Source organism: Bos indicus x Bos taurus, chromosome 17 (assembly GCF_003369695.1).
Source record: "Bos indicus x Bos taurus breed Angus x Brahman F1 hybrid chromosome 17, Bos_hybrid_MaternalHap_v2.0, whole genome shotgun sequence".
In the NCBI taxonomy this organism is placed as follows: Eukaryota; Metazoa; Chordata; class Mammalia; order Artiodactyla; family Bovidae; genus Bos; species Bos indicus x Bos taurus.
In genome coordinates, this window is record NC_040092.1 from 14,697,336 (window position 1) to 14,709,943 (window position 12,608).

Below are 12,608 nucleotides of genomic sequence, written 5' to 3' on the forward strand. Positions count from 1 at the left end.
TGAACCAAGGAAGAGAATTTTACAAGGAGGTGAAGGTGATCCAACGTAATGATGAGCGGTACTGTGAGTCAGCCGAGAGGAGGACTGAGAAGTGACTCTGGGTTTAGTAGCTAGACATCAGTAGCGCTCTCCCCAGGTAGGCTTCGTACGCCATTGCTTGACTGGAGCAGTGACACTTTCCCCTGTTGTGGACCCCACTGGTAACCTTAATCCAGGCAGAGTTAATAAGCTAGTTTTTGAGCCAAGGGCTTTTTTTTTTTAATGCTACAATTCATAGTGGTGCTATAAAGCAAAATGCTGGAGACATTTTTATTAGCAAATTCTTGCAGCTGAGGCTCACTCAGTGGGACTTTTACTGGGCAGGGCCAGTCCAATCTCAGTGTATTAAAGAAAGACCATTAGGCCTTTGGAAAATGCAGACTTGTAAACTTTCTAGATTTAATGAAACTTAAGAAATCAAAACAATTAGGTTTCCTTTTGGTGAGACTCTAAAATTTACTGTGAAAGTTTAGTTAGGTCTTTTTCTTGTTGATTTTTTTCCCCTTTCAGGCTTAAAAGAAATTCTTAAAGCCTGTCATTTTTGTTCTCCTTTAAAGAAGAATAAAAAGGCAACCCTCCCTTTACAGTTTGCTAAAGAAATTGTTGGCATGTTTGTGTGTTTAATACCTAATTGTAAGTACAATCCTGATCCCTTTTTGGAAGTTATTCTCACCTCTAATCTTTTATAAATCCCTCAAAGAGCTTTACTGTTTGTTATCCAGGGTTTAAACTTTCTCCTGAATATTATTTTCTATAAAAGAAGCCCTGCGGTTTGGGGGTTAGTGGTGGGATGATACACTGAAACATCAACTTTTTATTCTTGGGTTTTCATCCCATAACCCTGTTGTACAGATTTCAGATTGTGTTATTTAAGACTACTTAGCATTTTCTTTGAAGCTGATACATATAAAAAAGTTTTCAGCTCCCAAGTTTTATAAGGTCTGACATATTTGAGACTCTTGAAAGTCTCGGAACGGTTTCTGTGTTTTAAAGTGACTGACCTTTGTACAGTTTAGTACTGGTAGAACCTCATCTAGAATGTTGAGTTTAATTGGGATATTCTAGTTTGTAATCAGTGAGTGCTGAATTTGCATTCTTCTGAGATGCTGATGATTCACTGGCTCCATCTAACAAAGTGCAGCCTTGTGGCTAATTTTTAAACTCCAGAATTACAAAGATTACCCCCCGTTCAGGGCTAGTCTTGTGATCCAGCCTAACTCTGAGGGCAGAGACTGGAACTTTTCTTTCTAGCTTCCCCAGCCATGGGGAGCTGGCCCCCAATCTGGGCACGTCTCTGGGGTGTTACCTACCTGCAAAAGGTGTCAGTTAGGCAGGTTAAGGTGGAAAGTGGGTGAGAATTGCTGGCCTTAGTGCCTGTTGTGTGGTGAGCACCCAACATGTGTTTTAATCTATTGACCGATAACACATATCAGCATTCTCTAAGGTGCCTTCTGGAGGGCACTAGGCTTTCGAGACACTCCTTCTTAGAAAAGTCCAGGAGCCAGATATGTTTGAGAAACACAGCTTCCTATATCTCCTCCTCAGAGATAGGCAGCACGTGTCAGTCTATTAAAAGCTCTGAGAAGTTCCCACAGGCAAGAGTCAGTGTTCTCCAAACTTGTGTGACGTGGAATCCTTTTGATTTTTATTTACTTGTTAATCTAGCTGGGTCTTCATTGCGTCACATGGACTTTTCTCTGGGTGTGGAGTATGGGCTTCTCTAGCTGCAGCGTGAGGCCTTAGTCGCCACTTGGCATGTGAGATCTTAGTTTCCTGACCAGGGATTGAACCCATGTCCTCTGCATTGCAAGGCAGATTTTTAACCACTGGATCATAGGGAGGTCCTGAGAATCCTTTTCTAAAGTTCGGGAGCTGCTATTCTACTGACTATGCTTTGGCAAGTGCTGTGTAGTGTATAGTGAAATTAATGACTTAGTTACTTTGAATCTCTCATCTGGAAGTTACATTTTATAATTTCTGCAAAGTTTTACCTTTTATAATTTTTACCAAAAAAAAGGACTGATGTATCCCACGGATCAGAGTAAACTGCTGCATGTTCAGTTTAGTTAGCTCTCTGTGCCTTTGAGAAACCATGAGGGTGTCTGTGTGTTAATCCTTATCTTATACTTTATTTAACCCTGAATTCCAGGAGCCTATGGGAGAAATACTGTGCTCTGAAGCTATTTGAGTTGTTGCCTACCTTCATCACAGTGAATGGTGGTCTGTCCCTGTCTGTTCTGCTTGATTGACTAGTGCTGAGACTCCCTTTGGCACAGACAGATGGACAGACACCACCCAGTGTCATGGACAGGCTCAGCTGTGGAGCAGACATGCCAAAAATAAAACCGTGGTGTTCTCGCTAGTCAGAACTGGGACTCCAGTATTATTGAGTCATTATCCTATTCTTTATTGCCTGACCACTTGTGATCAGATGAGGGTTTTTTTCCCCGATGCCCTTATGGCTGAGATGGAGAGGTGTGGGATGACAGTGTAGTTACGTGGATTTGTAACTGATGCTGTGACCATGCCCAGGGTGGGCTGCTTAATGGATCCCCATCAGCCTGGGATGAGGGCTCTAGTGCTTTGCTATGGGCTCTGTCTTCAGCCCCATCCTGGTTGGTTTTTTAAAAATAATTAAGACATGAAGGCCCACAGACTGCATTTTGCAGATGACTTATGTAAAGGAAAAGTAACATCCATATAATGGATGACAGAATTGAAATGCAAAGATGATATAAAATGCTGGGAGTGGGTATGTGTGATGAGCTGGGATTTAAAATGAATAGAAAGTTTAGAAAGCTAAGAATTTAAAACATGATAGTGTGAGAGTAAGAAATGGGGGCTTTTTTTTCTTTAATTACAGTTGGTGTTTAAGAAGACTGAAGATTGATAAATACCAAATTGAGATTACTGTTGGGGAGAAAAGGATGTGGACTCGGAGAGATACATAGGAGTTTTAAGCTTATTGGTTAATACTTCTTAAGCAGGGTGGTGTGTCCATGGGTGTTTGTAATATATAACTTTGTCTGCCTTAAATATTTGTTAAAATAAATGGACTCCAGAAGCTCTGGACTATGGGTTCTGCATTGTATCTTTAAGTGAAGTAGCAAATTAGTATCTGCTAAAATCCTTCTGTTCATGGCGCTTGAAAGTTGTGTATCTGGGGTGTTGTTTAGTCCCGAGTACCGCATTTGAAGAGGGACAATGCAGACGGTAAACACGAGGGTACGCTTCAGAGGTAATGAATACGGAGGTAGTTCTGTGACAGTTAGTTGAAGGAAATGTGTAGCGTTTAGACCAGTGAAGAAATGACTAAGGGGAAACATGATGGCTGCTCTCAGTCACTTGAGAAACTGTTAGTATGTCTTTTTTGTTCCTCTTTTCTGATACTATTATCTTCTTTTGTGTTAGATGTTTTTCTAGCATACCATTCTAATTCTCTTGTTTCTTGTACCATATTTTGGAGTTATTTTCTTAATGGTTGCCCTAGGGGTTACAGTGAGCCTCATAAAACAATCTAGTTTTGACTAATACCAACTTAATTCCGATTGTACAACCAAAGTGCTCCAGAATAACTATGTTCCCTCTCCTTTCTTAGAATTTGTACACAGTAATAGAATAATCTTTATAAGCCCATCAACAGTTTTAGGCTGTGTCTTTTTAATCAGATGGAAGAAAAGGGATGCAAGTAAAAGTACATTTATACTGTCTTCTATATTTACCTTTATAGTGATGTTTACTTGGAAAATAAAGTATGCTATGCTATGCTAAGTCACTTCAGTCGTGTCCGACTCCGTGTGACCCCATAGACGGCAGCCCACCAGGCTCCCCTGTCCCTGGGATTCTCCAGGCAAGAACACTGGAGTGGGTTGCCATTTCCTTCTCCAGTGCATCAAAGTGAAAAGTGAAAGTGAAGTTGCTCAGTCGTGTCCGACTCTTAGTGACCCCATGGACTGCAGCCTACCAGGCTCCTCCGTCGATGGGATTTTCCAGGCAAGAGTACTGGAGTGGGGTGCCATTGCCTTCTCCGAAAATAAAGTATATTTCCTTTCAATTCAGCCTAAAGGACTGCCTTTAGGCAGTCAAAATATTTTATTTAGTATTTCTTGTAGAGCAGATATACTCCAGGTGAATTCTCTTATTTTCTGTTTATCTGGGAATATCTTAATTTCTCCTTTTATTTTTGAAGGATCATTTTGCTGGCTATAGATTTGTTGATTGGCAGTCTCTTTTCAGCGGTCAGTGTGCTGCATGCTACTGCTTTCTGAGTTCCGTGATTTCTGAGAAGTGCGGAGTACCTTGTGCACGAGTCTTTTTTCTCTAGATCCTTTCCAGATTCTGTCTCCAGCTTTCAACGGTTTAACTGTGTCTAGGTGTGAGTCTCTTTGAGTTTATTCTTCATGGTGTTTGCTGAGCTTCTTTGCTATGCAGATGAATGTTTTCCCTCCGATTTGGGAGAGTTTTTGGCCTTCATTTCTTCGGGTGTCCTTCCTACTCCCTTTTCTCTTTCCTCCCATCTGGGACTCCTATAATGCCTACATTGGCCCACTCAGATGATGTCTCATGGTTCTCTGAGGCTCGGTTACTTTTGTTACTTTTTTGTTTTTTGATCTTTTTCTTTCTCAGTATGGAAAATCTTAATTGACCTTAAGTTTTCTGATTCTTCTTCTAGCTCAAATCTATTGTTAAGCCCTTTTAGTGATTTTTTTTGTTTCAGTTATTATATTTTTCAACTATAAAACTTCTATTTGGTTCTTAAAAAAATAATTTCTATCTCTTTATCGATATTCTGTACTTTCTGAGACATTGTGCGTATATGTTTATTTCTTTAGGTATGCTTTCCTTTAGTATTTTGAACATATTTATAATGGGGTGTTCCACTCCCCAGGTTTTCCTTTTAAGTCTTTCGATCAGCCTCCTTTTAGCCCTAGTTGGTAGTGCCCTGTCAGGCAGCTGCACTGTTAAACAGTAGTCCCTTATCTTTTCTGACAAATGCTCTGGATATAGGACAGAGTTAGATCTAAGTCAGACCGGATGAAGACAAGCCTTGAGAACAGAGCTTTCTAGCAAGCTGCCAGACAGCCCAAACGTGACTGTTTTCTGGGGATGGTGCTTTTGGAGAGCTGTAAACCCATTTGGCCCCCTTGGGAGTTGTTAGACCTCTGGTTTTTACAGCTACTGTAGTTGGAGGCTGTTGGTTTTCAAGGCTACCATGGAGCTGGGGGACGAGAAGGGATTAATGCAGGTGAAAAAACACAAAGGCTGGTGTTCTTACGAAGAGTCAGCCGTTTTCCTTGAATAAATGCTCCTCAGAAGATTACAAGCTTGTAGTTAATTTCTAGAGCTCTGGAAAAGTTGATTTTTGACAATTTTTGGCAGTATTCTTGTTGCTTCTTTCGAGGAGCAGATTTTCGGCAATCTTCACTGTGTAGTTAGAAAGTTAACTCTAGCAGCACTTCATCAAGTGAGGCACCCTTGTGTAATGAGTCTGCCGGGCACACGCTGTGTGCTCTCTCTCACTGTGTCTCATGTTCTTTCTTCTTATCTGAGTATTTGATGTCTTGGAGTAGCCCCAAGGGAGTGTTACGGAGCGCAGGTTACTGAGAACCACTGGTCATGACTTTATTAGAAGTGAGGCTCAGCCTTTGGGGGGGCAGCAAGCAGAATGTGTTGCAGACCTCATATCATGTGGATCTGCTGCATCAGTGTCTCATTTTGCCAGCGGAGTCCATCCTTTACAATCTGTCCAATTTTGTACAGTAAATCTCATGATGAAGAAAATCCATCATTTCCCAAAGTTAGGCTTGGAAGACAAAGCTCTTAATGGCTAAAATGGCCCTTTCCTCTGGATACTGTTGGAATTTGAAATCCAGTCCAGTTATAGTGTTCATTTCTCTCTATCAGATCTTATCCTAGCTTAATAGCTTGCCTTTTCTGTTGAATATTTTTTATTTACACACTTAAAATCTGAGTTTTCACACATAAAATGAATTTGAATTTCTCACATGACCAGAAGTTTGGGTTATGGATATTAATTTTATCACAGCTTTTTACTTCAGAGGTCATCAGTGTCTAGCTCTATAAGATGGAAGTGCAAGTACCTAGTAGTAAGAAGCAGAGATTCTGTTCTGCAAAGCTGTGTGTGATTTTGTATCTGCTAACATGTTAGTGTGTATTTTTTGTCTTTTACATGTTTGTGTATTTTTCTCTTTATATCTTGTATTTACGTGTGTATGTATAAAATAATTTAACCAAGTAGTCTAAAATGTGGCATTAGGTTGGTAGTACAGCAGTTTTGAAATCTTGAAAGATAAAACTGGAAACATTGGCTTGTATTTTTTCGCCTCGGAGGATTTTGTTAATGAGACGTTTTATACTGCCATAAACCCAGGGCCGTGATAAAGGAAGGTGTTGATTGATTTTTGGATGACAAGGGAGGTCTCTAATCGCAGAACTTGACGTCTGTGTCACTTGGGCTGTTGTAGGTGAGCAAGACGTGGAAGGTGATTGCGGAAGACGAGGTGCTGTGGTACAGGCTGTGCCAGCAGGAAGGCCACCTCCCTGAGAGCAGCATCTCCGATTATTCTTGCTGGAAGCTCGTCTTCCAAGAGTGCCGAGCCAAGGAGCACATGTTGAGAACCAACTGGAAGGTAGGCAGTGGCCAGTACCATTACCTGCGGGGGAATTGACTGCAGGGACCCAGGAATCCAAGCCCGGGATGAAACCCTGAGTCCCTCCAGTTTGAGCCTGAGGCTCACTGCTGAAAGCAGAGAGAAGGGTATGGTGAGTGTCCCTGCAGCTGACAGTGACTTGCTGACCATTAGAGTATCTGCCCTCATTTCCAGCCACCTATTTGGGACCATCCTTTGTCCTCCAGGAGAGGAGGTGGGCTTGAGGTGCCAGTCACCTCCCTCTGATGGTTGGGGTGTTTGGAGTGGAGCCCCATGCAGCCCGCTTTCACTCTTCCCTCTTCCCTGGATGGACCAAGAAAGCATCACCTGATTAGAAAAGAGGGGCTGAAAGTGCTCTTTCCAGTCAGTGCAAGAGGGAGATTACTAAGCGTCTCTAAGCACTGTCTTCCCTTCCCTCACATAACCTATTGGCTTGCTTCCATAACGTTTATCACTTCAAAATCTCTACAGAAATATTAGATCACAGCTACGCATTTGCCCAGTGAAGTGTTTCTGTAGAAAGCACTGTCAGGAGCAGTGTTACACGGAGTTGTCTGAGGCATGAGGAGACGCCAGCCTGGTGGCCGTTTCTTCCCACCTGGGTGGCTGGATATTCAGGTGGAGGGAAGGGATGGAACTGGATTCTCTATTCCCCTCCTGTAAAAGTCAATCCTAATAGACTTTGAGATGAACAAGCTTTCGCTCATTACTGATGGTGACATACTGCCTATGTGCACGTCGTCCCCAGTCACCTCACAACCTGATTAGCGACCGTATTCTAGATCTGGGTAGTGTCACAGTTCCTAGCAAAGTAAGAGCAGTGTTCCTTTAACTTGGCGCTTCTCAGCCCCGGCGCTGGCACCATGTGGTGCCAGATCCTTTTTAGTGAGGCCTGTCCTGAGCGTTGCAGGATCTTCTGCTTCTGCGGCATCTCCAGCCTCTCCCCAGTACAGGCCAGAAAGCATTCCCTTCCTTCCCCCAGCATCACCCCTGGTTGAGAGCCACCCTTCCAAAGAGAATCAGCACAGCTGTCCTTAGACCACAAAGACACCTCCACTAAATAAAAGGTCCGCTGCCCCGCCATGTGCCTCCAGACCAGGGGGAGGCCCCTCTTTGCCTTTTGCTTGGTTCAGTCTGTGTGAAGGACATAAGTGAGAGAGCTGGGGATAGGAAAGCCGAGGCTCTAACCCGGGCAGGAGGGGCCATAATTGAAGGAACGCTTGAGAGGAGGGCATTCTGTCCAGGAAGGAGGGATGCTTTTGAGAGTTGTGAGCACAAGAGCTGGAGGTACTCCATGTACCATGGCTCAAGTTCATAAATATCAGATCCTAGGGAGAACACAGCAGCGGAGTTCTTTGTTTGCTCCAGAGACAACGGGCACTTCCAAGGTGGTGCCCTTGGTAACCTGGCAGACTCCACCTGCCAATGCAGGAGATGCAGGTTCAGTTCCTGGGTTGGAAAGATCCCCTGGAGAAGGAAATGACAACCCCCTCCAGTCTTCTTGTCTGGAGAATTCCATGGACAGAGGAGCCTGGTGGGCTACAGTCCATGGGGTCGCAAAAGAGTTGGACACAACTGAGCGCACCCGCCTACATACACCAGAGAGAATGAGGGAGGGAAGCAGGTATGCCCTCCTCATCCAGGGTGAGGGGGCAGAAGTGAAGCTGTTTAACGACCTCAGAGCATCTGGAACTTCATGCCTGTGTACAGATTGCATACAGTTTAACTGAACATCTGTTTATTGTTTTTCTCTAACAAGCACAAAGCCATGTGTTTGGTAAGTGCTCAGTAAGAGGTTGTTGCTTGAATGAACTGAAGTCAGACTGGAGGGAGGCTTCTCTTTGGAGCATCTTGGGCCCACATCCCGCACTGTTACCTATAAGGACTACAGAGGTTGAGTGTCAAGTGATGGCTCTTGCATTAACAGTAGTGATTCTGGAATGAAAGGAATCCTGATGAAAACATGAAAGGGAGCAGAGAGCAGGGTGCCTTCCCTGTGGGTGCCTCTGCTTTCCCATCTCTGATGTGGAGCTGAGAGTAGCTGCGCTCTCCAGGCTGCAGTAAAGAGGACTGTCTAATGGTATCTAACGCTCCTCCCACAGGGCTTGGCTGGTGCCTGCAGCTGAGTTAGCCTCGACTTTGGCACACAGATGCTGTGGTTTGCTATCCCTGGTCATCCTCTGGATGGGTTGGGAAGGTGATTTGGTTTGGAATCTCCTAGGTCAGTGTCTGGGGAAGGTCAGTGTCTGGGGAAGCTCAGAAGGGACCCCAGGGTTCTCAGTACTTCACATAGAGGGTGACCTGTGAGCGTGCAAACTTAGCTGGACTTTAGAGCAAAGGCGAAACGGTGTTCCTTTCCCTGGTGTTTGCACGCACTCGTTTCACAGTGGAGTGCTAAGGTCTCTTAATCCAGAATACCAGTGTGGGGCTGGAGCCCAGGACGAAGAGGAAGCCACGTGACAGAACTTAGTGGAGGCCATGAGCTCACTGACCCTGTCCTTTGCTTTCACTGCCTGGTCTCTCAAAAGAGCTTGCCCTTGTCACTTTGGCATGGTCCTTGCACGGATGACTTTGCAGTCCCTCCCATGTCTCACACAGCCCCACCTGGATGTGTCCAGTTGTGTCCCTCAGCCTTGGACTCATTTCTCGAGTTCAGTGCGATCACCGAGTGGATCATCTGGCACAGCGTCTGGAGTTCAGCTGCTTAATAAATGTTGGTTTTAATGGAAAGGATGTCGTCATCTGTCTCCTAATAATAATGTAGATAGTGATAGTAGCTACCATTTATTGGAAACTTGTGTGCGAAGAGCTGTCCTTGGCACTTCCACTGTTTCTGATCCTTGTGCTGGTGCAGCAAAGGTGAAGTTGTAGGTGGCTCGCTGGCCTTTCTTTTCACTTTAGTATTGTTGGCTTACAATATTGTGTTTCAGGTGTACAGCAGAGTGACTCAGTTATGTATGTATATTTTTTGATGGCTTGATATTCTTGAATACCTTTATGCATGCTTGCTTTTTGGCTTAACTGTCCCACCCTTCCCAACATCCCACATGTAAATACTTTCTATACCTCCAGATTCCCTTTATTTTAAAAATAATTATTTGTGTATATTTTGAATCAATAAATAATCATGATAGAATAAGTCAGAAGTCATCAAAAGGCCTATACTGGAAAATATATCTTCCTCTTTGCTCTCTTCACTTACATCAGGAGCTACTGTGTTATGGGTTTTAGGGTTTCCTTTATAAACCATTTCCATAATCAGAAATAATGTCTTTTCTCCTTTTTCCCCCCACCCTGATTTTTATTTTGTTGTATATATGTTTTAATTTTATTCTGAGAGCACTTAAAGAGCTATTAGCACGTAAAATACCATTAACTACTTTCTCTCCGCCAACCTGACCTTTCTAAATCCACTTCATGTGTTTCTTCACTGGCAGCCTCTGCAGTGAAGTCGTTTACGTCCTGTGAACCCCGAGGGGGTGGGTCGGTGTCTCACAGTCTAGTTCCACGCAGTGTGTGCAGCTCTGGTGCTAGTAGCTTAACATATTGGTTGTCATCTGTGTCCTTTTGAGTCTCTTTAACTGTGGACACAGTCCATGCTGTAGGCAACCCACCATGGAATACAGGTGAGAGCGAAGTGCTTTGTCTCCCTGCCATCCCGAGAATAGTATAAACTGCACCCCTTTTCTCATGCAGAATCGCAAAGGCGCAGTGAGTGAGCTGGAGCACATTCCCGACGCAGTTTTATGTGATGTGCATTCTCACGATGGCGTTGTCATTGCTGGGTAAGCAAAAACAGTTTTTCATTTAATACTCTTCATCCTAAGGTCTTTCACTTTTCACAGACCACCCTCTGCGTCTCAGCCACCTTATTCTACCTTTGGGAGCAGGTGCCTTCCCACTCACAGCCCACGTGGAGATAAGACGGAGCCCCTATGTCCTCCAGTAGTCGAGGGCTCTGAAGCAAGTTGGGTGGGGCGGCTCTGTAATCCATTTTTCTCATATCTTTTGAGCTTTTAAATGACTCTTGTGGCATGTTATTATGTTAGATTTTCATTAAGGCCAACCGTTTGTTCTTTATGAAGACATGAAAAACTCAAGAATAGTAAGTGTTGGCAGAAACAGGTCCTATTCTTGATTTCTCATTGTGAAGCCTTCATTCTGAAGAAGGGCTGTGGCCACACAGGTAATCTTCCTTCCCTACCACACAGTTTGTATTTGCAGTTAACTTGTCCTGAAATAGGCGTTTTATTACGTATCTGTCTCCATTGCTGAGAAATTAAATTTTAGCTTCTGTGAATTTGGCTTCTATTCCAAAAACCACTTTCATGAATTCTTCATGTTTTATCAGAGAGGTGTTTTTATGTGTTTCTTTAATGTATACTAAGGTGGTAATTTTCTTTTTGGATTAACGGTATGTCTTGAACTAGAGTCTCACGTTGTGTACCTAATGCCACAGAGACCAGGACACTTAAACTTCTGGGTCTGGATTGACTCTGAAGTGAGCCACCCAAAAGAGGTTTCTCCCTGGATGGACAAACAGAAACCTTGGACTTAACAACATAGTCATAGGAGAGCCTTTTCCTTTGAAAGAAAACTCCTTCAGAAGCATTCCTTGAAGAGTATTGTTTGAACTGAAATTTCAGAGAGTCAGATTATTTTAATATTTTGTGGTTTTGTAGTACCTTTGTAAAAGTATTTTACTTTAAACAGGTTATGCCTTAGGAGCAACACTTTCCTTTAGCTTGTGTTTTCCTGGCCACGATTTCGAGGTTAATGCCCTTCTCAGCAGTGCCATAAAACTGTTATTTTTAGAAAAATTAATGGACTAGAAATCTAGAATTCTGTCCATCCAGTTACCAGTGTGGCACTAGGCTTCTGCCCCCATCACTCAAGTGTGGGCATGAGAGCTCATGCTAGGCAAGGTCCTCTTCACCTGTTAATTCTGAGATTCCTTCGTAACCCCCAGAGGGACTGGGATCATCCTACCTTACAGGGGTCTCCTGGTTAGAGGCCTTTGAGAACAGACTGTTGAGATTGAACTGAAAGTCATAAAAGGAATTGATACAGGGAAGGTGACTCTCGAAAGCCAATTATGAATTTCTTATCCGGACGTGGACCTTACAAAAGGCAGCCTGGCCATGAGTCCAGATACCAGTCCTTCTTTTCCTGCCTCTCCATTCCCCTGAGGCCTCCTCAGCATCACAGATTATGCCAGCACAAAGCACAGCGATGGCAGAGTTTCGTTAATCGATAAGATGAAACTTGATCCGTGGGTCAGAGAGGCTCCTCACAGCCCCTTTTTCTAAGAGAACCTTATGTTGATGGCCTAGCCTCAGATACTTCAATCTTGCTTATATATACAGCATCTTGTGTTTATCATTAAACTTTTATCTGGTGGTTACGATGCTTGTTTTCTGGGTCAGATCTTGAATCCCTTTTCATTTGAGAACAGCGGTGTTTGCGGTTACCTCATTCTCAATCAATGTTGTATTCACCAGGCTTTCTGCAGTTATGTATCTCCAAGGAGCTTCTTAAAGAGACAGTGGCTACCCCACCATTTCTTCTCATTTACTTCCCTTGCGTTTTTCCTATTTTTCTTCTTCCCTTCCTTCTTCTCTGTTTTTTATGCAAGTGGAATCTGTTCAGAGGCTTAGTTTTATATATCTGCAGGTAACCTGTGTTCCATATCTGCATTTGAACTTGTTAATTACGTAATTGAAGATTCTGTTGCAGAATCTTTTCCCGGCTTCTCAGTTTTTCAGTCCTCTATGTAGGTGTTCCTGGTTTGGAGTTGCATTGCTTAGACTTAGACTGATGTGTGTTACACGTAAAGGTAGAGTTAACCCAGACTTGGTTCTGCCTTAGTCTTCTTTTCATGCAGAACCAGGGTTCCTG

The 12,608-nt window shown here is 43.4% G+C and overlaps 1 protein-coding gene across 2 annotated transcripts in view; it reads left to right on the forward strand.

Moving 5' to 3' along the window:
- Nucleotides 1–12,608, forward strand: part of FBXW8 (F-box and WD repeat domain containing 8) — a 113,628-nt gene that overhangs the window by 25,820 nt on the left and 75,200 nt on the right. Inside the window, exons 3-4 of one of the 2 annotated variants that reach the window (XM_027566701.1) lie at nucleotides 6,525–6,689; nucleotides 10,407–10,495. In XM_027566701.1, the coding sequence (XP_027422502.1) occupies nucleotides 6,525–6,689; nucleotides 10,407–10,495 (254 nt within the window). The remainder of the gene's footprint in view (nucleotides 1–6,524; nucleotides 6,690–10,406; nucleotides 10,496–12,608) is intronic. The other variant, XM_027566702.1, reaches the window with a different exon arrangement.